Raw genomic sequence first — 26,289 nt, forward strand, 5'->3', positions numbered from 1 at the left:
GTGTGACTCCCCTGGTAAATACTTTAGAGTACTTCTGCTTCCTGGGCATGATCACACAGGACCTCAAGTGAAAGCTGAGCATCAAGTCACTCATCAACAAAGCCCAGCAAAGCCCTAACTCTCTGCTGCAGTCATTTGTCAAAGACAATAGTGCACTTCACGCTATTGAGTCCTTCCTTCATCACCATCTGCCATGCTGCTTCCACTGCCAATGAGAAGGTCAGAGTTCAGCGAATCATTTCCTCTGTAAAGAGCATCACTGGCTGCAATCTGCCATTCCTTTCAGGACCTGTAAGCCTCCAGGTTGCGGCAGATCCCTCCCATTATGGACACAAACTTCCTGAGACACCCTCTTTTCTCAGGAGGATGCACCCATCAGGACCAAAAGCTTGCACCACAGGAACTGTATTTTTCCTGACTGAGGGCTTCAGGTTTTTTCATTTTATATCTATGCTGCATATCCTGACTTGCAGTACTTGTTTTAACTTTCTTTATATTTAGTTTACTTTGTGTTTATTAAGCTGTATGTTACATCACCCAGTATTATGAGTGGAGTCAGTCAGTTGTGTACAGCTCATCAATAAAATGATCCAGTGGTACTGTTAGACTTTATATAGCTGAACAGTGAATGGAATTTTGATGGGCTGCTATTGTGGTTTTTATTCAACTGCAGAATTGTTTAATACGGGGTACAATTTGGGGGCTTTTCATTGAGAATTTGATTAATTATTTTAAATTTAATTTCTTTTGTTCTTTTATTCTGTGTTAGCACTTCCTCGAAATGAACTATTCTGTAAAATGAAGGGTAATGATGTGGAAATTTCAGCACTTGTGTTAAGAGTCTCTGAGTCAATAACAGTACTGTGCGACTCCCCCCAAGGCAGGCAGAGAGGAACTCAGAATAGGATGCAAGAGCAGTGCAGATAAAGGAACACAGACAGGACAGCTCAGCAGAGAGAGAAAGAGAGAGAGGGGGAGAAAGGACATACAGTCAGACTCTAGCCAGGACAGCATCTTAGTGGCTAACCACTGGATACTCGCAATGCACCAGAACTGAAAATCCAACCAACCAGAGGTAGGAATTCAAGAAATGCAATGTCTCTTTATGTTTGATACATTGTGTGTGTGTGTGTGTGTGTGTGTTTAAAAAGAGTCAGTAAATCATGTTCATTGCAGAATGGAAATCAGCGTTCTTGGGCTTAGGTTTTCTATGTGCCCTGTCCTTGTAAGTATGTGTTTAAGAGAACCTGTTTTATACCTGTGTGCGGAATATATAATGAGTTCTTACAGTTTTCCCTCTGTCAGATAGAGAGCGATATCTGTGTGTGAGTGTGTGTGTGTGTGTGTGAGAGAGAGAGACCACAATAGCTCCAGCGAGCTGTGTCATTGTGTCCTGACGGTGTAGTCTAACGCCGCAGTATCCACCCCCCAGCTCCCCCCATCACTTTACTCGCCTGAGCCCCTTTCCATCCCCCTTTCCCTGTAGTTTCTCACTGTAATTCTGCTCGAGTGAAATAACACTCTCGCTAATTGGGCTTATAGACTATATAGTCTATATTTATGTAGCGCTTTTCTAGTCTTGATGACACATACGTACATATAGAGGTGTATATTTCATAATATCATACATAATAAAGAATGTAAACAATTCAATAATATTTTTTACTGTTAAAATGTTAAGACATCGACCACAGGACCTGGCTGTGAAGGTCCTTCAGAGGATGAAAAGGCAAAATTGAAGCTGCTCCTTTGTAAATAAAAATGGTGGAACCTCGCATTACAACGCTACGGTTTAAATCATAGCATAGAAACCTCAACTTCTAGGATCTTTTCCAAAAGTATGATAACCCCATTTAAAGCACTCTAACTTCCATTCATTCTTTAAAACATATGCAGAGGGGTTTTGGTTTAGCTCGTCTATTAAATCCTGTACCTGTAATACATTTTCCTTCTATGTTTTCGCCCATGACGGCATAAAATTATCGTTAAAACCTTTGGTGGAAATTCAGGCTTTAATTGGATATTGCGGATGGAAGAATGAATGTGAAGGGCGAGGATGAAGATGGACGAAGAATGTCTCTGTTAGGCTGGTCTGAGGGGATGGGCTGTGGACTGGGCAGATGGAGACTCTGTGCGGGGGTTCCGTCTCAGGCACATTTCCACCCAAGCTGATGTCGGACCCCAAAAGAGTCAGAGGGACAGGTGGTATGTGGCGTGAAATGCCTTCAAGTGGAGCTTTTAAAAAATTGTGGCTGAAAATGGTGAGACTGGTATGAGGTGCGTTTTTGATTCTGAGGCCAAAAGTCTGAGTACAGAGACAGTGAATCAACGATGTTATAGTAACTGGGGATGTGGGCTGCCCTGAGGATGAACTGATGTTCTGCGCAGGAATTGCATAATAAGTATGGACTTCCTGAACCATTCATGCTGGCGAATGGCAGCTATGACTATGGGGTATATCTCATAAAGGGCAGATGAAGGACAGCTGGACTCTGAATCGAGAGATTTAAACTCTGGGGGCCAAGCAGAGGCCAACCATCTCCATCTGCAATAGCTGCCGAAACCTGTGGAAGGACCTGCATCTGTAAAAAGTTGGATATCCTCGGGGTGAGTGATGAAGTCATCGTAGAAGAATGGAATTCCGATCCAAGAGGACAGAAAATGATGCCACAGGCTCATTTCCATTTTGCATGCATTGTCTGGGACAACTCTATCATGGAGAGAGGGGACGGCTGTTCCTTTGGTCAAAAGGTTGGAGAGGAAGGATTTCCCCTGTGGAATTATGTGGATGGCATAATTGAGATGGCCAAGGAGGGACAATAGTTGCAGTTTGGTGCATCTGTCTGCCAGAAGATAGTTAAACAGGAGCATAGTGATGCCTGGAAGGATTTTGAGTCCAGGGTCATGCCCAACAACTCAATGGAGGTGCTTGGACCTGAGGTTTTCTGTTTGGAAAGAAGAACGCAGAGTTCAGTGAAAGCTCTTGTAAGAGTGGAAAGCACAGAGTAAGAAGGTGAGGATGGTGGGGCTACAACAAAAAAATCATAGAGAAGATGAAGCATGTATGGGAGTCTGTAATTGTTGGTAAGAATCCAGCACACGGCTTCTGAAAGTGAATCGAAAGATTTCCAGCAAACGCCGAAAAAATGCCAGAAGTCTGGATGGATGGACAAGACTTTAACAGCACTGGTGATGTCGGCTTTTGACAGCCAGGCTCTATGGCCCGCCAAGCGGATGAGAGTGATGATGTGGTTGATTCTTGCATATTGCATGGAGAAACCAGGAATGAGAATGAGACTGTTAATGTTTGGTATGTGTGAGCCGTGTGGGGAAGACAACTCTATTATTAGCCTCTTTTTTGTATTTTCATGTGGTCATGCCTATTGGACTGATGTGGAACTCTGGAAAAGGAGGACTGTTGAAGGGGCCTATCATCAATCCATCTTTGACCTCTTTAGCCAATAAGGAAACTGTCTTTCTGGAACGCTGTGACAAGGACATTTATCTTAACGGGTGTGCTGATATGCTGTTCTGTCTGCTGATGTGGTTGGATTGTGGGGGAAGGTGTTACTAGCATGGCTGCCTCCACAGAAGGAGCACACATGCAGGAGGCAGCAGTAGGAAAATGTGTAGCCCGGGTCGTTGAAGTTATTGCACACCATCCTGCCCCTCTTGTAGAGGACTGGCCTGCCATGCTTATCGACGCCCTTTGGCATGGGGACGTTAACAGAGGGACATATGTCGACAGGTCTAGGAATGATGGGATGTGGGGGTGCAGTGGGGAGGGATGTGCGAGCTGCCCCAGTATGTTCCCTGATTTAACTGCTGTATCCAGCTGGCAAAATGGACATGGTAGCTGCAGAAGCCTGTACCCACAAAACGTAAGGCCATGTCTAGCACAATAGAGGGATAATCGTCTAATTCAGATCTCCTAGTGAGAAAGAGTTAAGTCCTTAGATCTAGAGGGGACTGGATGACAGAACTGTACAGAGATTGGTCTGCATTTCCCTAGGCTGGCTAGTGTCAATGATGGATGGATGAGGTAGCTGCACTAAATCTACGTTACCGGATAGGATCTGGTGACGTAATGCAGGGAAGACAAGAGGGGGGGGCGGGGTGAGTGATGAAGCTGGCTGGATGGGTGGTGCTGCTGTGGCAAGAGAGTAGTTATTATGGGAGGGAGGCAAGGATAGGCCAGTGGAAAATGAAGGAGGCTGAGCAACTTGATTAGCCTGTGATGACGCTGTTTGAGGTGCTATATGGTGCTCTTGTGCTGTTGTGTTGATTGGAAAAGAAAAGGGGGGAGCAAAAGTCTTACTGCAGCGGGCAGCTGAAGGAAGAGAAGAGGAAGGGATAATTGAATGGAAGGATGCATGTGCACAGGGATTTTGTAAAGCCTGTGAACACAGGGATAAAAAGAAAGCTGATATTACATGAGAAAACTCAGAAACAGACGGAGCATGCGCAGGGGGCAATACGACCTGTCCCCCACCAGGGGGAGCTGACGATGCGGGCTGTGGCTGTTGAGGCGGCGGAGTTTTGGTGACGTCATGGCTGACGCAACCAGTGGAGGTTGTACCAGATGAGAAACCCGGAAGTACTGGGTGCTCGTGAGTGTTTGTTGTTGCTGTAGTGTTGGTGGAAGTTGAATATAGTTGAAATAGCCTTGGATTATTGTCGCTGCGATGGAAGGGAATGCGTTTCCCTTTCAGGAACCTCTGGTGGGCTCGATTTGAGGATGAGGAGAGTGCTGGAATGGAGAGGGGGGCGCACAACGTTGTGGTTGATGGCCGGTGACTGAGCGAGGAGGCTGTCTATGACAAGGAGACTGTTGGTGCCGACTCCCGTGTGCGATGTCTGCGGCGTTTTCTGTTTCCAGCTCGTGTAGACGGGCAGGAAGAGGCTTGATACCCGGTAGGAGTCGGTGATATCTTACTGATGGAGTTTGAATGTAAACGCCGGCGAGGCTGTGGTATTTTGACCACCGAGCGCAGACGTTTGGCTGTTGCCTGAGTGATGGCTGGAGGATACTCTGCTTCGAACAGGTCGTCATACAGGTCGTCTTCCGATTCAGGTGAGCTGATCTACAATTCTGGATCCATTAGAGTTTACTGTCTTCGAGAGATCTGAGACCAAAGGAACCGGATGGCTTGACCAGGTATAAGAAGGGTTGATTGGTAATTGGGAGTGGTTGAGGCGTGGTCCCATTCCCGGACCCAAGTTAAAGGATTTACTTAATTTGACTGGAGGTTGTGCTTTCACGGGTGCTGGCTCTATAGGCATGTATTAGCAGGCCAAATTACTGCCAGATCTACATGCATCATTAGAGAAGAAAGTTTTAAGAATGAATCACCTGAACCTTTTGGGGTGTTACTCACTTTCAGGCCTCCCATGCTGATTTCCACAGCTGTCAAAGGTTTGAGTGTGTGAGTGTATACCTGTGAAACATCTGTACTAATACCAGACAATCAGTACCCATGCCAGACAAGGTCTCTGCTTTGTAAACGTGTGTGTGTGTGTGTGTGTGTGTGTGTGTGTGTGTGTGTGTGTGTGTGTGTGTGTGTGTGTGTGTGTGTGTGTGTGTGTGTGTGTGTGTGTGTGTGTGTGTGTGTGTGTGTGTGTGTGTGTGTGATTGTTCTTGCTGAGTCAACTTGAGATAATTCTCCTCCCTTCTCTTTTTTCTTCAGCAATGCTCGTTTATTGCACAGGCTTATGGCACTGAAAAAATTGGGGAGTAGAAACATCTTTGTTTACTGGAGAAAAAAAACAACCTTTTTGTGGTATCTACTCTTGAAAAAAGGCCACTGTGATAAACAGTCACAAAACAATGTCACTCAATGTCAATCACACTTATGATGTGCCTGTCTCTATCGTCCAATCCAATGAATAAGTTGCTGTTTTTCAATTCCTGGCTTGAATGAAATGTACTGAGTCGCACACACATTTGTGAAAATATCTTATAATGTCAAAAACCAAAAATGAATCAATACAAGATTCCATTTATTGTCATTTTCCATCCACATAAATAACTAAATTCTGTTTCTCACAAGCATGACTGTCAGAAAAGAGAAAAAGACAGCAATAAATAATATCTAAAATAGTATTAAAGCCAAGGTTAAAAGAAGTACATTCACATTCACTTGGTTAGTTGCATCATTCCGTTTAAAGTGCTTTTGTGTATAGTGCATCTCCAGAGCGATTATATTGACTGATTGTCAGGGGGATGGGAGGAATGTGTTTTTGTGTGTGTGTGGGGATGGGCTTGCAGGTGGAAGTAGGAGGGGGGGCAGTCCGTTTATTAGCCTGATCGCGTGGAGATCAGGCTAATAAATTGTGTGGCTAATAATTGTGTCCAAAATGACCCATTCACTCACTATTCCCTAATTCACTGTATAGTGAGCTCATCGGGAAAAGAAAAAAATACTTTCGGACTCTACCCTGAGCATTTTCTCTACAACGGTAGTTACGTAATTACTGTACGTCAGGATTATGACGTACAGCAACAACACCGGCTGGTGGAAAACCCAACAGTCAATTTTAAATGATTATTTTTAACTTAGAATTAATGGTTTAATGTAAAAAAAAAAGATTTGAATGATCATGTTTAAATGTAGAAATAAACTTGTTTTGCAGCAGTTTGTGCTGTGATTATCTGTTCTGCTCTTGTTTACATGTTTAATCGCCACAACTCACAGATTTGTCTAGTGCGGGTCGATTAGCTTTTGTTTTGTCACTTAGCTTCATACACTGTTTTATCAGTATCAATATTTCTGTTTTTAGCTCAGTACTGTGTACTGAACCACCACGTATCTGTCTTGGCACTGTACTTTGATGGCCAGTGTGACCTCAGACTTAACTTCCGCCTCTCCAGACCCACTGTTTCTCACCTTCACCATTTGACCATGGTTGGGGTCATGGCCTAGAGGTTCTTGTCTTCCTACTTTGGCTGGCAAGAGCGAACTCTTACCGTGTCGTCAGAAGAGCCTTTGGCATCCCACGGTAAATGATATAATCCATAGGGTGGCAAACAAAATTATGATGCTCCAATACAAAGTAATTTGCTTTCCACCACACTTCAAAGAATTGGGACTGTCTTTAAACATCTTGTAGGATCAGCAGCATTTGCCAGGGTTGTGGGCAGCATTGATGGCTTCCATATCAGAATCAAGCCCCCGAGTGCAGATGCTCAGTGCTATTTTAACAGGAAACTGTTCTATTCAATTCAAATGTAGGCAATAAAGGTCCACTGATATCTTCCTACGAGGTGCATTCAAGGACCGTCGGATGTGCTAACTTCTGCTAGTTTAACCACTTCCGGTGGACCAGTCAATTATGCGTAAGAATGCTCTTGAGTGGGTTTGGATTCTGTTCTTACCTAAGAACAAATCCCAGATAAGAAAACATTGGTGAATGTCAGAATCTAAAATCTAGTAAAAACTGCGTAAGTGGGCTTTAAGAAGAAATTTCTTCTTAAGAACGGTTGGTGAATGAGGCCCAACGTGTATTCATTTTGAGGTGATTGAAGATGCTTGAATTCTTTACCAATCTGGCTTCTTCACCGCTGTTAGCCCCACCCCAAAGGTTCGACCCCCGTACAAGCCCCTGAGCAGAGATTATTTTAAAGGGTGAAAAGATTTCACTGAAACTATATTTAGACTCTGGTGAAAAGAGTGAATTCTTTCTGCCATTATTGCATGTTCACAATTTTAAGGTTAACATCCTGATTAGAGCAGACTTGATAGTGGATTTCCATGACTGATATGGTATGGACATGAGCTAAGTATACATTAGTTCATACTTCAACCCCATAATTATGAGCTTATCATCAGCCAGACAGACTAGTTCAACTCAAAGGGGATCTTGTCTTGTTAGTTCAGGCTAACTAGTTTGGTTAATTAATTAGTTAGATAAGCTCTCCATTGCAGTTTAAACAATTCCCTTGATTAAAAAAGACAGTGGAAGAAGCAGTGGAAGAATTCTACACATTCCACAACTGTTAATATATCTTCTTCAGAGGTGGGCAGTATGGGCAAAGACTGTACTCCTGTATTTTTTTGTTTAGAAGTGCTTGAGAGGACATGAAACAATTTATTAGGAAATACAAACAAGAAGCTGAGTTTGGCAAAATGAATTTTGACATAAAAACTGCTGGAATTGCTAAGAAGTAGTAATGGAATAATGGGCATCCTTCTCTAAAACCTCAATGTTTTTGATGTGAGTCTGTTGGATCATTACACAAGAAGAGCAGAGTTATGTAATGTTTTTACCCAGATGGTAAACTATCAGTTGTATACAACAAGTTTTTAGGGAGGAAGAGTTCCAAAAGGTCAAGTTGATGCCTTTTCAGCATCTTAAACTGTTTGACTGTGTGTTGTATCCAAATCCTCTTAATAGATATGACTAAGGCTGAATAATCACATTTTCTAAGGGAATGCCTCCCTTTGATGACCTTGGCCTGGTCATGATGCCTGACATTGACAAACAACCCAGTTTGACAAGCTGTAGCAAACCTCCTGTATAAATAATGTTTATACCTCCCCCAAAATATGGTTCTCATTAGTTCCATGGAAATACATGTCTGGATTAACTACGGAGCACTAGGCCTCATTCACTAATATCGTCTTGGGTTTTTTCTTAAATTTTTTCTACAGAATGTTAGTAAGAAATAATTTCAAGATGTGTTCTTAAACTGCAGAATAGTTTGCATCTGTGTTCTTACATTATTGAATGCCATGTCTTAAGTTTGCAATTAGCATAGGTAAATGTGCCTCCAATGCCCATAAAAGGACATGAGACTGCAGTGTCGTGTGTGTTATGGAAGTTTTCTGGAAGCTGGTGAAAGGAGAACTCAGGCAGCAGCTGATGTCTTATGCAGAAGGTTTTAATGTAGACTTGATGCATCAAGGAGACCAGAAGGTGAAACAATAAACAAACGCTAACAGAGTAATATGAACAATTGTCACCCCCAAGTCTGCAGATGTCTCCCACAGCCTCCCAGTATATCTCCCTCTACTTGTGTCACCCATTGTAACAGCACATCCGTTAATGGCTAGAATTGCTGTCACTCTCTATGTTACATGTAGGTGTTCACATCCTATTGGACAGTTAAGCCTAAATATGTATTCCTAAATCACATTGTGTCCTTACGTCTTGCCACTGGTGAAATATGCAAAAAAAGTTAAAGTTTGTGTCTCTCTGTCTGGCACATCCAAATTAAATATGAAAGTCCCTGAACGTAGACACTACAATGTAGTGTTGTTTGGCCCTTTATCTATAACCTGACCTTGGGTACTGCTTGGAGAGAGAAGGGAGTATCTGTGGAATTAGACAGGCACTATTCTCCTGTACAGATATAATGTGTAATATACAATATGCATCGTATATAGTAATGTGTGAGGATGGTCAAAAATTCCTCAACAGTGTGCACACAGAGAAATCACACAAACCTAAAAGAAAATTTTAGAAGTCAAGAATGTCTGAAAGAAAATATTATGACAGTGGCTCAATGCACTCAAACTGTAAGAAAAGGTGTTGTATTTAGTGTCAGCAGTGGGTATAAAATAACAGAAAAAAACTATTCATGGGCTGTTGTTACATTTTCTATGAAAGCTGTACTGGGTGAAAGTTGCATAGTAATAGAGGAAAAAATAGTTTCATCTCAAATCTGAAGTCAAAAGAAATATTGACGGGAGAAGGAAAATGGAAAGGGATGGGGGCAGGCTTGACAGAGTTTACTGAGCTGGAGCAGCACATCATTGGAAACACAGCACTGCCGGTGTACTCTTTCATTTCTTTTATTAATATTTATTTGTTTCGAACATGTAAATAGAAGAAACAAGTGAAAATATACATAAATTTCCAAACAGTGATGAGGGAAAAAAAGAAACAACTTTTTTTATGATTTAATCTACTTATTCGAAAAGGAGTGAGAAGAAGTACAAACTCATTTAATCTCACCCCTTCTCCATAAGTAATGAATTAATAATTATCTCATACTTAACCAGCTTACTATATGTGTCATGATTATAAACTCTGAACACTGATTCACTTCGCCTCCTGATTAAGGAGAGTTTTGAACATGTTTTTCAGAATTAACAGACCACCATTTGACTGAACATTTTAATTAGCTTAATTATCTTACCAAAAACTGTAGCAGTAGGTTTTGAGAATGAATTCCTTCTTAAGAACGGTCGGTGAATGATGCCCATTCTTATTCAATTTAGCTCAGTTGTTACTTACACTAAGCTCTTGTTCTACTCTTCTCTTACATTCTTCTTTAAAAAAAAAAAAAAACCCTGACAAAGAGTCAGGGGGAAGAGGGAACCATTTTCACCTCACAAATCAGAACATGACATGACTGTTGCCAATCTACATCCATATGTAACTGGAGTATTGCACAGGGTCTATATTTTGTTTTAGGACTCGTTTGGTTGATTAATTGTTGAGGAATTAAATTGATAAAAGAATAGTGGTGAGAGAAGGGACTCAAATTGTTGATAAAATGTTTATAAAATCCGTCTGGATTGACCTGGTGATTTGTTTGTTTATTAATTTATTTCCACCTGTGTAGAGTGGTGGTCAGTAGCAAAGACAAAACAATTTATTGAATGTGATTCTCTGTAATGTTGAAAGAAAATCGACAATTGATATGATAATAGATTTGTTAGAATTTTGTTTATGTCAATTTCTGAGAAACTTGTATTTTGTTTTTTGTAGGTAAATTGTTAAGGTGATGCTTATGTTTTAGCAGATCTGTGATGATTGCATCAGTTGGGGTCTCTAGAAAGGATATCGCCTGTACTATATAGCACTCTTTTTTTTTTTACAAACATGAAGAACAATGGTAATTGGCCATTCACAGACCATTCTGACCAAATTATTAAGGTCAATATTGAATTTTGGGTCACATGTAGCATGTGTTTACGCCACTATTTACTCTCTTTTCAGGTACTATGGCTGCTGGATTGAGATTGGGTTTCTTTATGGGGTTGCTGCTGTGTTGTTGTCAACTGATCACATCCAAAGAGGGAAAATCCACAAAGAAAGGAAAGAAAGGCAAGCAAGTTGTCTGTCCATCGTAAGTATACTGTATTGTCCAAATACATCCCCTCTTTACACTGCTATTATTATCTTCTCAGTTCGTCGTTGTTCCATTACACTAGCATGCCACACTATCCATATTTCTGACATGTACACACACACACACACACACACATATATATAGTATATATCTGACAATACCTGACAATTCTGAGACCCCCTCACTTTTTTCCCATTATGTAATTTTAATTCTTCCTCTTCCTCTGCCTCTGGATGAAATTTTTCTTGGGCCAAAGTGCTACTGCTGCTCAGGGCAACACAATGTGTGATGTCGTGCGTAACAACATTAAAAATGTTCTGTAGATTCAACAGACTTCTCCACATCAGTCGCAGCCATCTTGACTACCTACAAAAATACATTAGCGACACTCCTAATATTTCAAATAATTGGTTGTGATTGGCCCTGTCTCAAGATGAATAGAAATGTGATTGAATCTGTGTGATAACAATTGAGCTGACTCTGGAAGAAAAGGGTGTGTTCAGATCAATTTGTGTAATAAATAAAACTGAATACATGTGTCATTTCACTGATTAGCAGAATACTTTGGTTATTTGCTATGCAGTAAATGTATAGGTTAATGAAGAATTTTGGTCCTAAAGTCCTCAAATGATGTTCAATTGATAACAATCTGTATGTGACCACTCACTGAAAGTTGAGGCTTAAAGATGGATGTAAAGGAATTAACAGGATCAGACGTCAGCAAGGAGACTATCCAGAGGAAGGGGGGAAAATAGGAAAAGCCCCAACAGCCTATGTTACTCATTCACATTGAGTTTGTTTTATATTGTCTAAATGAAGAAAGAAAACTTGCAATCTCCCCATTGTTTTAGACTTTAATGAAGCCTATTTTCATCTGTTTCCCTTAAAATCATTTTTACAGCCAGTTGTCCCCAGAAGATTTGGCCCAGGTTCCAGCTAACTCCACCTCCAACATCTTGAACCGTCTGATGGTCAGTTATGACCCGAGAATAAGACCTAACTTCCAAGGTAATTCTACTACAGGTTACATTTTCTTTTAGAGTTGTGGCTTGTTTTGAAGGATACATGTAACCATTGGTTCAGCATTGGCAAGTTTACATGCACTATTCACTTACAACTGAACATATCAAATGTTCGACTGATTTAATAATAGTTTCATAATGTTGAAATCTTTACATGTCAGTCAACCAATAGAAAATACTATGGATGTGATGGGTTGTAATTAGCATGTCATTAAACACATCCTACTAGATGGAGTTTTTAACTGGTTATGAAACTGTCTCATTTTAACAGTGCTGCCTCTGTGTGACCTACAACACCAAAGGAAAGAAAATTGGCTTTTTTGATAAACTATTCTAAATGTCTGTGGTCGAGTCGGACCACTGGCAAGGTCAGATGAGACGATTTATGGCAGGGTTACTGTTAGAGTATGAACAGTGCTAAAAATAATTCATAATGTTATATTAGTTATCAATCATACAGCAACAAAAAGATGCATGACCTCATCGCTATACATCCTTCAAACAGCTGTGTCTTTTTTCTTTCGCACCTTTCCAAACAAATGCACCTGCTGGACAGACCGAGGTTTATACGACTGGAGACGGTGGAAACACTGCCGCTTTTGTCCTCAAAAATAAAAAGTTCCCTGTCAGGGCTTTAAGCAACATATAGCCAAATGAATACTATTATTTATGTTTGGATTGTTTCTATCTACTCACTTTTGCCTAGCAAATGATGCCACATTGGAAATGCTACAGTGCAGCAGAGGTCAGCTCCATCTAACAGGCTTTGCTATGAAAACTCAGCTAAGCTAGCTTTCATTTCCAGCAGACATTGTGGAATCAAGATAAGATATGTTTAACGGTTGTGTTTGTAATGTTTCTTTTTTTAAAACACCCCAAATAAGAACTGTTAGAAGAGAGAGTAAATGATAAATGAAAGGATGGTACCTTTTCATCTTCACAAATTAACATTCTAGGTTACTAAATTCACTGGGTCACTCAAAGGCTACCCAGCAGCAACCGGCAACTTTTAAGGCGTAACGTCATCAGTAGGGATTTCAAAGATTAATCAATGAGTTGCAATGACTAGGCTATGATTGCAAGTTAGGTCTAATTAAATTCTTAATCTAGGATATTCTAGGTTTAGCAGCCTGTTTCCCAGGCTGCTAAACCAGTGCAATAAGGCTAAAAAGGTGCGCTAGTTAAAATAGAATTGCTCGGTTAAAATTGTACTATTATCAATTATTAAATCAGTTATAGGTTCAGGACTACGTCTGGGTCTGGTTTTACAACTGGACAACTGGTTTTACATAAAATAGAATTGTCAATTGTCCTCTTGCCTTAAATTAATTTTACATGTGTATGTGTGTTTAAGGTATCCCGGTTGAGTCCAAGGTAAACATCTTCATTAATAGCTTTGGGTCCATCCAGGAGACCACTATGGTGAGACATGCACACACCACAAACACACATAATGTCAATAGGGCCTGAGCATCGACTAGTGTGAGGACCATATTGAAACTCTACTGTTTATTATTCTGGCCCAAGCTCTAAAGTTTTTTGTATTTGATGAACAGCTTGGTTAATTTCAATGTTTTGCCAATAAAGAGAACGTTGTTGTAACTCTATTATGTACAGGTGTTATCTAATCTATTCTGAACTTCACACATTTGATAAGAGTCCTTTACCAACATTCAGTCAGTCATAGCACCACCTACTGGCAATGTACTTGTCACAGGCCTGCCTGATGTGATATCCAATGCATCATTCTTGCTGCCTAAAATATCATCTTCAATAGTTGCAAAAGTTCACATCTGTATCAGTCTGCATCCCACCAGCACTCCAAAGCACAGAAGTTCAGCCTGTTTTACATTGCTGTCAGATTTACCTTTTTAAAATTTAGTTTTGTTTCAAATTATAAATCTCTGTCTGTGTAGCTACTGCTAGAAATCCCTAAGGAAATTTTAATAATGCATTTCATAATATGGGGGACCCAACCATTTCCCACTGGTAAAACACAATGTGGTATTATTATTATTATTATTATTATTATTATTATTAGTGGCATAGTACTAGCACTAGTACTAGAAATAGTAGGAGTCACAATGGTTGCCATGTGTTATTAATACAATATCTCTTTCTGTAGGACTACAGAATAAATATATTTCTTCGTCAGAGATGGAATGATCCGCGCCTACGACTTCCAACTGACTTTAAGAGTGAAGCACTAACAGTTGATCCCAAGATGTTCCAGTGTTTGTGGAAACCAGACCTTTTCTTTGCTAACGAGAAACACGCTAACTTCCATGATGTCACACAGGACAATATTCTGTTGTTCATCTTTCGGAATGGAGATGTCTTGATCAGCATGAGGTAGTCACACACTTCAAATTTCCATTATACAGTTACAGATACAGTTTGCCATAGATTGCTTTAGTTGTGGTGGTCCAAAACTCCAAAAGAGAAAATTCTCAACTTAAAACTTAGGTAGTTAGTAGTTAACAAACTTGGAAAAACACAGGAATTAAACTTGAAGCAAAGGGAAACACTGGGGAACAAGCACAAACTGCTGAATCATTTAGTCATATAGCCTGAAAATATATATTCTAAACATTCTCTCCACCATCCCCAAATTGATCACACTGCTCTTTTGTTCACTGTTAAGCAAACTTAACTACTTGTCATTTCTAGCTATTATTCCATAATACTAGATGATAGTAAATCAATTTTTGTTATTTGGACCCAGTTGATGCTTGTCTGTTTGAAATAGAGAATGGAGATCCATTAAATCACAAGTCACAGCTGCAAAAAACTGATAAATTTGATCAAACTCTCTAGATGCTCCCTTATTGAGTGCACATTAAATGATGCCATTGTGCTAAAGCCTACAGCATTGGTAGAAGTGACAAATTAGAAATCCAGTGTGCATTATCCTGTAATACTATAGGGCTGTGTTGTTGTTTCTTGATTAACCTTGTGAGTTTGTGTGGTGTAGGCTGTCGGTGACGCTGTCTTGTCCCTTGGATCTTACACTCTTCCCAATGGACACACAGCTGTGTAAGATGCAGCTGGAGAGCTGTGAGTACACACACCTTCAGAAAAGCTTTCCACTTTTCACAGCCACACTCCAATCAAAAACCTGCAGTCAAATGTCTATTTGGTCAGGATTTTATCTCATGAAAGTGAATCGATCTGAAAAATGACATTTTATTCATTCTTTTTAACCATTGTGGCAGTCTAACAAACAAATAATATTTAATTATGGTTTGGAGGTAAACATACAATGGTAACAAATACAGACTGCTTATCTGTGTGTATTTATAGACATTATTCTCACTCCATTCCGGATTCCAAATAATTAAACACCCCCTCTAGCCGTGTTTTAGATAATAATTTATGTCTGATATGCTTTATTTCTCACAAAAAGCACAATACTTGGTTAACGTAATTCAACTGATTCGTATGTAAGCATGCAAACTACAACTAATGGAAAACTCTTACTTCACAGGTCCATTCTCAGTATATTTTGGCCTTATGTTTTTATGTCACACAAGTTTGCTACTGGACCAGGACTGGAATCCAAACTAGTTGTAATGTCACAAATCCTACTCATATGGACATGTTTTTAACTGAAGGGAGATAACTTGGTGAGCCAGAAACATTGAGAAATTTGAACTCTACCAAACATTCAGGAATAATTAATAACTAGAATGTGTGCAAATCTCCATAAGGTAAATCACACATTCAGATGCAGCTGCTTGAACCAGCGATAAATAGAAAAGGGCCTCAAACCAGTCTGTAGCAATGGAGGAAAAGTGCAAAACTAAAAATTTTCAAATATTATTTTTAAAATCATAAACATGATTTAGTATTTATTGTACAGTTAATTTGTCTAAGGTTTAATAACTCACATGGAAAAGCAGCTGAATCTGAAAATATAAATAATACAATTTCTTCTTTATGTTTTAGTTGGCTATACCACCAGTGATCTTGTGTTTATGTGGCAGTCCGACCCAGTTCAGATGGATGAGATTGCTCTTCCTCAGTTTGACATTAAACAAGAGGACATAAAATATGGAAACTGCACAAAGTTTTACCAAGGAACAGGTTAGTAATCAATTATTACAACCATAGATAGTATTAGTAACTACTATGAAATCAACAGTTTTAGAACTCCAACCTTTCGTTGTGTGAGGTAGCTTCCTCTTTCTTGGAGATTTACACTTTCGTTATTCATATCTTTACCCATTTGATGCTGTGTGGAAAGGGAGAAGGTTATGCTACCCTTTTTGAGAGAATTTCTGAAAGAGTTATTTGTGTTAGTTAGTTCCTGCTAAGCACTGATTTCCATGCAACGTCTACAGATGATACTGCCATTGTGGTTTCCATAAGTTATAGTCTTCATCAACAGAATAATTAAATGTTTAAAGAAATAATATATATTAAAGGCATAGTGAACTCTTTGTAATTTTCATGAAGCCAGTTTGAGATTACTTTTGATTTGTAACATGGTACATTATCATACTGGTAGTAGCCATTAGAAGTTGGGTAAATTGTGGCCATAGTGGCTATTTTCTTCAACTGTCCATTGTTGTAGAGTGTGACCAGCGTTGCTACAAAATAACACAAAAAACAATACATGGGATGCAGTTACACGTTCAGTGAAAGCTGTATCGAAAGAAAGTCGCATAGTTGATGTCGTAAGATCTTAATCAATAGAAATATTGTTAAACACAGAAGATAGAGGGGGGCAGTAAGGAGGGGGCAGACTCGACAGAGTTAGTTAAGCTGGACTCTGAGATCTACCATCTCAGTCAGGAAGTCAGCTCGATTTTCCACAATTGGAACATTTGAACTAAAAGCTGAAGCTGTAAAACCATGAAACGTGATACATTTAAAATGTGAACACCAGTGTGTAAAACCTGAAGATTAGTGCCTATTTTTGTGAATAACCTTCCTTCTCTTCAACATACCCAATCTCTGAGACACTTAAATTTATACAGATTGTAAAAGTAAAAAAATATGCACTGAAAACTTATATCTTTTTTTAATAAATAATAATGGTATCATACAATTGTAGAATACAAAAAGCCCACAAAGAACAAGAACAAATCTCAGATAAGAAAACATTGGTGAATGTCAGAATCCTTGTAAAAACGGCATATTGGGCTTTAGGAAGAAATTTCCTCTTGAGAAGAGTTGGTTAATAAAGCCCAACATGTACCTCTGCTTACCCTCTGTAATGGTTACAAGTATTTTGATCTAATTTAATTTTGAGTAATTCACGATTACTCATTCTCTGTCTGTTTCTAGGATACTACACCTGTGTTGAAGTGATTTTTACATTGCGTCGGCAGGTTGGTTTCTATTTGATGGGAGTGTATGCCCCAACTTTGTTGATTGTTGTTTTGTCCTGGTTATCATTCTGGATAAACCCTGATGCTTCAGCTGCAAGGGTGCCACTGGGTGAGTACCACCAATATATGTTTCAGATGATGTGTTTGAATAAATTGACATTCAATTTAGTAGTCAGATAGGGGCAGCAATTATCTAGCCTCCAACCCTTACAGGTAAGTAATAATAACTCTGCTGTAAAAATTTCTAATTCGAATCTGCCATGCAAAACTCTGAATTTATAGGCACAGCATGCTTATATTGGGACAAATACAGGGAAAATATTCTGTCCATGTCCTCATATCTCCAGACTAAAAAAGACTTTTATAGAATTCCCTTGACTCTGTGTTTTGCTGAAATTCTACACCAGATCAAAGACACCTAGGATGTGCAAATGGCCACTAAATACTGCTCAAAAAAATTAAGGGAACACTTAAATCACATCAGATCTTGATTAACGAATTATTCAAGTTGAAAATATTTACTGATGTACATTCTATAATTTGTTGAGAACAAAACGATGTAACAACCGTCAACGGAAACCAAAATCATCAACCCATTGAGGGATGGATTCAAAATCATGAAACCAGACTCTTTCACGCCTGTCACGTGCTCAGTCTGAACCGGCTGTCATCTGTGAAGAGAACGTGGCGCCAATGGCGGACCTTCCAATTCTGGTGTTCTCTGGCAAATGCCAATCGAGCTGGACGGTGCTTGGCTGGGAGCACAGGTCCCACTAGAGGTCGTCGGGCACTCATGCCACCCTCATGGAGTCTGTTTCTGACAGTTTGGTCAGAAACATGCACACCTGTAGCCTGCTGGAGGTCACTTTGTAGGGCTCTGGCAGTGCTCCTCCTGTCCGTCATCGCACAGAGGAGCAGATACTGGTCCTGCTGCTGGGTTGATGGCCTTCTACGGCCCTGTCCAGCTGTAACTTCCGGTCTTCTGGTATCTCCTCCATGCTCTTGAGACTGTGCTGGGAGACACAGCAAACCTTCTTGCGACTGCACGTATGGATGTGCCTTCCTGGAGGAGCTGGACTACCTGTGCCCCCTTATTGGGCAGCAGATAACGCCTCATGCTACCAGTAGTGACAAGGACACTAGCAGAACACAAAACTAGAGAAGAATCAGTCAGGAAGGATAAAGAGACAGCAGCTGTCTGTGGCCAGCACATGCAAAACCATTCCCTTTTTGGGGGTTGTCTGGATTTTGCTTCTCCATTGCACTTCCTAAATGGATAGATTGATATCCCTGAAATTTAACTGAATTGCTGTTATGCTGTGACGATTAAGTGTTCCCTTAAATTTTTTGAGCATTGGTGTATATTGTCACCTTGTCTTTATGGACAATGGAGGGAAAGGTGATGATAGGTAAAGACGAGCAAATTTGGTTCATGGTTGGTGAACATGTCTTTAGTAACAGGTGTTCAAGGGACTGTCCAAGATCAATGGCCCTCATTCACCAGTATCTTCCTAAGATTTTTCTTTATTATTTTCTTTTTAGAAAGTTTCCTAAGGAAACTCTGCATCTGATTTATAAAGTGTTCTTAAACTGCAGAATATTCTCACTTTTGGTCTTATATTGATGAATGCCATGTCTTAGTACATTCATAGTAAGCATAGGTAAACACTGTGCCATTGCCCATAAAAAGGCATGAGACCGTAGTGTTGTGTGCACACATAGAACTCAAGAAACTGAAAAGAACGAATGCAAATATAAAGATGTTGCAAAGCCGGACTCTAACCATAAAAAAGCTGTTATATTTTTCAGTGTCAGCATAACAACAAAGAACTCTTAGCTGAAGTAAAACATGCCATAGCCATCCGCACCCTGCTGGCCAGGCGTCTAATTATTTTAAATTGGAAGAACGTTTTGCCCCAATCTTATGATCTGTTCTACGTGATCTAAAGCTGGAGATGTTAAGGTTTTCTCTTAGAGGTTCTCTGAAGAAATTTGACAAAGTTTGGAACCGTTTATTGTCCCTCATAGACTCTCTGGATATAGTACCTGAGGAATTGGATGGCTGAGCCCTGAGCATGGTTTTCTGTATCCCTTTTTTTTCTTAATTGTGTGTTTTTTGTTTTTGCCCTTTTTTTGTTGCGTCTATCACCCAGAAATAGGGTGGGGGGGAAATAATAACAAAAAAGTGAGCATTGTTTCTTGGACTTTCTCTTGTTTCTGGTTCTGTGGATACCTTGTATCATTGATGCTCAATCAAATATATATATATAAAAAAAAGATTAGTAGCAACATGGTTCTGGGCAGCTGTAGCTCAGGCTGTGGCTCAGGAGATGTCGTGCCGGCAGTGTTACATATAGAGGAACTGTATGAATATGTGTTTGAATGGGTGGATGTCAAAACTGCACCGTAAAACTGCTATCCCACACCTTGTTGATGGTTAATTACATGGTAACATAATGGTGGCATAATAAATACAGAGTTGCTAACAAACCGTGTTAAATCCCCTTTTCTGTCTTTCTTAGTAAATTTGATTTACTCAAATAATAATTAACTGGAAACAATCATTCACAAGTGTTTACATTAATGTGTTACCATCTGTGTGTTTTTAGGTATATTATCCGTACTCTCTCTGTCCAGTGAGAGTATGCTCTTGGCATCTGAGCTACCAAAGGTTTCCTATGTAAAGGCTATTGATATTTGGCTCATCACCTGTCTGCTTTTTGGGTTTTCGTCACTTGTGGAATATGCTGTGGTGCAGGTCAGTCCTAACACACAAATTTTCACATTAATACAACTGTACATTTAAAGCTCATCTCCATATTATGACTGGGTTAGACCATCCTTGACCAGAGAGTCTGTAGAGAAATGAGAAAGCAGCCATGGTGGCACACCAGCCATGGGTGTTGACTGGTAGGTGGAATTAAATTTAAAAAAAAATTTGCTACTGACATAGTCAAGTTGATTGATTGTTTGATTTTACTGACGTAAATGTACAAGTAGTGGTACCAAGAGCAGTGTCACTTGAATTGAGTAAGGTTAATGTCTCAAGAAACATCAATGGATGCATTTGCCAGATCATAAAAGGTCAAGACCATACATTTATAGAGACCCAACAGTTCCCACAATGAGCTTAACCTCTTAATCAGTGACACTGCTTACATTCATGCAAATTATTTTATAGCCTATGTAAAAACTGTAAAATGTATTTTGAGACACATGCAGCTGTAGCTGCAGAAAAATGTGTAGCAAACTGAAAAAGGCCACACTTGAATGGTTGCTCTGTGCCAACTACTATTATCAACACAGATTAAGCTGAGTCTCACCTCCTACCCTAGGGCAAGCACATTTGTTTGGTGCCACATTATAGCCAAACTGTCTTTGCCCAATCAAATCAAATGGTACTCCCGTCCAAGGAGAATTGCACAACAAACTGTTTGTCCTGACACTGGGTTGTGTCTACAGGAAAACAGAGCATTTGGTATTTCTTTGTGACATCCCGTCTGAATAAAAACCCTGTGTCGCTGCCCTTCAATTGTTTTTGTACTGATGGGCAATTTTTTGCAAACAGTTTCTAGAATGATCACATTAAGTGCATAGGGCCTTGTGCAATGAAGTACTGTATGTAGACATCTCAAAACGTTCTACCCTGAGGTTACTGACAATCTAATATCAACCTGTGACTTTTTGAAAAATACTTCACCACTTATGCTGCTATCCATACACACATCAACCGACAAGATACACAGTCAGAGTGACAATAAAAGTCTAGCCTCTCAAATTGTCGTCAATATTTCTGTAGGCAAGCCTGGACATGTACAATGTACATGCTAACCCACAGAACTTTGGGTGTTTTTATGGGATTATGCCATGTTTTTATACAGTTACATCTTTGTAAAGTGTAACAGCGAGCTACCACCTCAGGTACCTACACTTTTATGCAGAGTGAGAGAATGGGAGGGCAGAGCTCAACATTCTGTCTTCCTGATACTCTTGCAAATAATCTCTTTTATGAATGAATCTACTTGTAGTTAAGTGGTTCTGAATGTCTAAAAAGATGATGGTATGCTCTGTTTGTTGTATTTACATAAACAAAAAATTCAAATGGACTAAATTATGTCTGTCTGTCTTTTCCACCCTCTGTTTCTCTACAGGTGATGCTGAACAGCCCCAAACGAATTGAGGAGGAGAAAACTAAAATGGCCAACAAGGAAAAAGCTTTGCAAGAGAAAGAAGGAAAGATGGAGGCAAATAAAACTAACACAGTGAATGGGACAGGTGGAACACCCATACATGTCAACACATTGCAGGTAAAAACACTTGGCCAAGTGGAGCAACAACATGTACGAACATATCTCTGTAGCTTACATTATTTGTAATAAGCATCACATTCACACTTAAAAATGATTTAATCATTATCAGACTAAATTACATATTTTCTGTAAGACCCCCTCAATAAGTTTATTTTGATTTGATTTTGAATTGTGAGGAACAGCAGTAGGATACCTGTGCCCCAGCAAGAATTGTTAATGAGGCTCTCCTTAAGCCCGGGCCACACTGGTAGTGGTTGCACCATGGAATGGCGGCATCCTGGTTCTGCTGTGTGTCGCGGTTGACTGTTATTCATCCTGGCAGCATGTGTGGCAGCTGTGTTGTATAACTACTGTATTTCCCGCATTAAAAGTCGGGTTATGTACTCCACTAAATGCCAGGACACTATGGTATGAAGCCGTGCATCTTCCGGTCTTGCGATAACAAAAAAACCCTGTAAATGAATGGATTCTGTCAACAGAAACACTGAAATGCTTTTACTTCGAAACAGGTACAGTAAGTGTTGAGAACATTAATGTTTGTGGCATATTCAACAGATAAACATTGAAACCTACTTTTAAAATAGGAAACACAGTAGTTGTACAGGAAACCTCACAAAGCAGCTCCGCTGCAGTCAGACAACAGACACACTCCCTGTGTGAACAACAGACTCCTGTGAGATGCAGCGCAGCCGTCACATGCTGCACACACAGAATATGCATTTCAAACAATGTAACTGTCACTCCCCACATACTCCCATGCTTCCTTAATGTTGGCATGGTTGTTAAACAGGACATCCACTAGAGGACAGTGCAGAGTAGAGGGTTTCTGACAAAAATCCTTTAACAAACATGTCGACTGTGGAGGAGATTGTGAGAAAAAGGTAAAAGTGTCTGTTTGTCCCTGTACCCCTCATTAGTGACATATACGTATATAGTTTCTGGCCAACTTTCACTCTCTCCTCAAACAGTTACGCCATTGTTGTGATTTCTTCGTCATGTCCTATGATCGTCCCACTTGAACTATTGGCTACATTGGCCCCTATGACCTCTGGTGGTACAGCTCCATTTAGTCTCTTTTGTCCAACTCTTTTTGTTCTCCTCCTTCTCTTTTGTGTAACCGTGACCTTTCAGAAGACGTGCACAAATACAAACGAAATTATGGACAAAAAGATCTGTCCATTTTCATCTAAATATCTAACGTTGAGCAGAAATTAGCCTTTAGGACTAGAAAGCTTTATGTCAGGACTGAACTAAATTAAGTTATCCATGATTTTATACAGCAAAATTCCATGAGCAACAATGTCGATTGGCAAATTTCAATCAGTCTCTGTTTTTTACCAGGTGGTTGAAACTCGCTGTAAGAAAGTTTGCACCTCTAAGTCGGACCTTCGATCGAATGACTTCAGCATCGTGGGATCTTTACCTCGAGACTTTGAACTTTCCAACTTTGACTGTTATGGTAAACCAGTCGAAGTGTCAGGAGCCCTCAAGTCCCAAAACAAAAGTAACAAGAAACCCCCACCACCTAAACCTGTCATACCTGCTGCCGCCAAACGTGTTGACCTCTATGCAAGAGCCCTCTTCCCTTTCTCCTTCCTCTTCTTCAATGTTGTCTACTGGTCGGTCTATTTGTGAGAGGGGGAGAAGGGTGGTAATAAAATGGTTTGTATCCTGATACATACCGATCATACTGATAATCATATTACATTGAACGGAAAATAGACTTCAAATTCACAACTCTATACTGATAAAATAAAGATTTTCAGCATTTCATGATCATTAAGTATCACAGACGGCTCTGGTCTCTAAGAGTAACTGTAAAATCGGGCGGCTGTGGCTGAGGGTTAGTAGAGCAGTCTGTGATACTTAATGAACCAGGAGGTCGAAGGCTCGAATCCCACCCCATGCCGAAGTGTCCTTGGGCAAGATGCTGAACCCTGAATGTCCCCTCATAGATGTTAAATGCACTAATTGGAAGTCGCTTTGGATAAAAGCGTCAGCTAAATGACATGTAATGTAAAGTGGCACAACTATAAAGTCTTGGGGCTGTTGTCTTGAGTCCCCTTTAAACCTATGCATTTAGCAAGCACTGCATGTTTCTGTCATCATTTTGTGCTTAATGTGAACTTAACCTTGATGTGCTTCCACCAATACCCCAAAGCTGTATATTATGTAGAAATAAATGCTTTACAAAGAGGGTAACATTACTAGTAACAACAAAAATACTAACACAATAAGCAAATAGAAAGAAAATATAAACATTTATAAAAATACTACTTACAAAAATACCATAATGCTTCCACCATGATAAGACCTAATAGGAGATCCGTTTGAAGCAGATAATATGAAGATATAACAAGATATTTCTCATGTTGTAATGATAAAATTAGTTTTCATCATATAACAAGATGAAGTGATATAGTATATTGTGAAGACAAAAAGGTTAAGATTTGTTGTGTAGTAAAATAAGAAAAAATATAATGTAGATTGAAGCACCTATGAAAAATTTAAAATATCTTGGTGGAACATTAAATGATGATGCCATGGCTTGAACGGTCCCTGCCAACAAAGATGCAAAGACCCTTTTTTTAGGGATTATTATTAAGGAACATAACACAGGATCATGTTGGGATAAAGTAGCTTGAATCGGCACATTGTGGTATGTTTGAACTATACATGCATACATTTCACATGTAAGTATATCATCCTCAGACTTACAAAGATGCCTCCTGGAGCCCTAAGCCAAACCCAATAGGGAGACAGTCTTTTTGAATTTAATGTGCAGTTTTGGAAGAATTATTTCCCATACTTTAACAAAGTCTTCCTAAGTGAGAATGAGGTTGATCAACACTGATCTATTGATAAGAGTAATGTTGATTGATATTGATCAGATCAATGCGCCACTGTTTGGACTTGCAAGTATTTCAATAGATAGATAAGAGATTTGGAATGGACGTGTGTGTGTTGGCTCAATGATGCCCTCTTTTACTTTAAGCACTTTTAAGTAGCAAAATAGCTAAAGGGGTGGTCCCTAGAAAATATACGAGATAGCCATGGTGTTATTGAATTTAATTTAATTTGTATAGCACCAAATTAAAACATTACGTTATCTCAAGTTACATTTCCCACAAACAGCAGGCACTTGGTGACTGTGAAGAGAAAAAAAACTCCCTTTAATGGGGAAAAACCTCTGGCAACAGTTAGTGTGGGCAGCCATCTGCCTCAACTGGTTGTGGTGAGAGAAGAGATAAGGGGAGGGGGAAGACAGGGGGACCAGGAACAGTTGTGTAGCTGTCATTTGAGCTCTGTCAGACTGGTTGTGATGATGAAAATAATAGTAGTGTTGCTTTTAGATATAATGCTGTTATTAATAGCAGAACCATCAGTTATAATAATATATTACTAGTACTGATACTACTACTACTACTAATAATAATAATAACTAAAGCTGCAAGCAGTGATGGTCGATGGGCTTTGTATTTGAGGAAACTTGATGGAAAGACATTGACATAATAATAATAGCTTTAATGTATATAACGCCTTTCAAGAGCTCCAAAGACGCTTTTCATGTGTCAGTGGGGACAAAAAGAGATAAGAAAAGAAAAGCCAGTATTGAGTTATAGTCATAGTGCCATCTGCTGGCTACAGGTAATGACATGTTTTACACTTTGGTGTATTTTTCATAGCAGATCAGAAAGCGGTCAGCAAAGCCTAAAGACTGATGATGCTTAATTATGAAGATTGTGAGATAACATACACACTGTTCTTTAATCCACACCAAACGTCATGTTTAATAGGTGTCCTAACCTGAGAACATCTACATACCACCTTGTGGCAACAGGAACTGTTATGAAACTTTAAATAAAGACGGACAATATGAAAGCTCCCAAAATTGATGCCAAATCCTCTGGATCACTGCTTCATTGTGAAAGTTGTGAGATGGCATTGCCCTGTTGATGACATGTCTATGAAAAAGGAAATTGTTGTTGAGAAACTTTGGATGATCAAAAACTCGCAAAACCTGGCCCCCATGAAGAAGTGGTGTAAAATAACAATTAATATAGGTCTCAAAGTTTTATTTACCTCAAATATACATTGTCCAATCTGCCCCTAATTGTTCGTGTCCCAACCTGAGGACATTTAGATGCCAGTATTCAGTCGTAGTCATGGCTCCACCCTCTGGCAACAGGAAGTAAGCATTGTGACGACCACCACCCTCGCTGTCATTTTGTCATACTAACCTCTGCCTGTTTGACCAAGGCCAGGGCTCAGCTTGTTATGTCACACACACACACACACACACACACAAAACAACAAATTATATATTTTTTTTATATATGTTGTTTTATACAACCACAGCATGCTTGTTATACTATAATAGCAAGTTGTTCTGCACAAGCTAAAATTAAAGTTGTCTGAATTTAGCCTGCATGTAGCCTCGCCCTTCCTCTCCCCAGTGGTACCAGCAGGAATTGAGTCACAACAACAGCAGATGGAAAAGGACAAGAGGACAGTAGGACAGGGGACAAGAGGACAAGAGG

At 39.7% G+C, this 26,289-nt stretch overlaps 1 protein-coding gene across 4 annotated transcripts; it reads left to right on the top strand.

Annotated features, from left to right (window-relative positions):
• The first annotated feature begins 901 nt into the window (after positions 1–901).
• LOC118118929 (glycine receptor subunit beta) lies at positions 902–25,651 on the top strand. Of its 4 annotated transcripts, XM_035172515.2 has the most exons (12): positions 4,563–5,074; positions 10,751–10,843; positions 10,948–11,077; positions 11,982–12,088; positions 13,457–13,524; positions 14,228–14,454; positions 15,077–15,159; positions 16,051–16,188; positions 17,395–17,547; positions 20,048–20,196; positions 21,590–21,745; positions 23,090–25,651. In XM_035172515.2, exons 2-12 carry the CDS (start codon positions 10,831–10,833, stop codon positions 23,381–23,383), a joined length of 1,518 nt encoding a protein of 505 aa, XP_035028406.1. In that variant the 5' UTR covers positions 4,563–5,074; positions 10,751–10,830; the 3' UTR covers positions 23,384–25,651. The 4 variants fall into 4 exon arrangements, with proteins under 4 accessions (XP_035028415.1, XP_035028406.1, XP_035028388.1 ...); XM_035172524.2 differs by lacking the exons at positions 4,563–5,074; positions 10,751–10,843 and adding an exon at positions 902–1,075; XM_035172497.2 differs by lacking the exon at positions 10,751–10,843.
• The last annotated feature ends 638 nt before the right edge of the window (positions 25,652–26,289 follow it).

The sequence above is a fragment of the Hippoglossus stenolepis genome, chromosome 2 (assembly GCF_022539355.2).
Source record: "Hippoglossus stenolepis isolate QCI-W04-F060 chromosome 2, HSTE1.2, whole genome shotgun sequence".
Taxonomy (NCBI): domain Eukaryota; kingdom Metazoa; phylum Chordata; class Actinopteri; order Pleuronectiformes; family Pleuronectidae; genus Hippoglossus; species Hippoglossus stenolepis.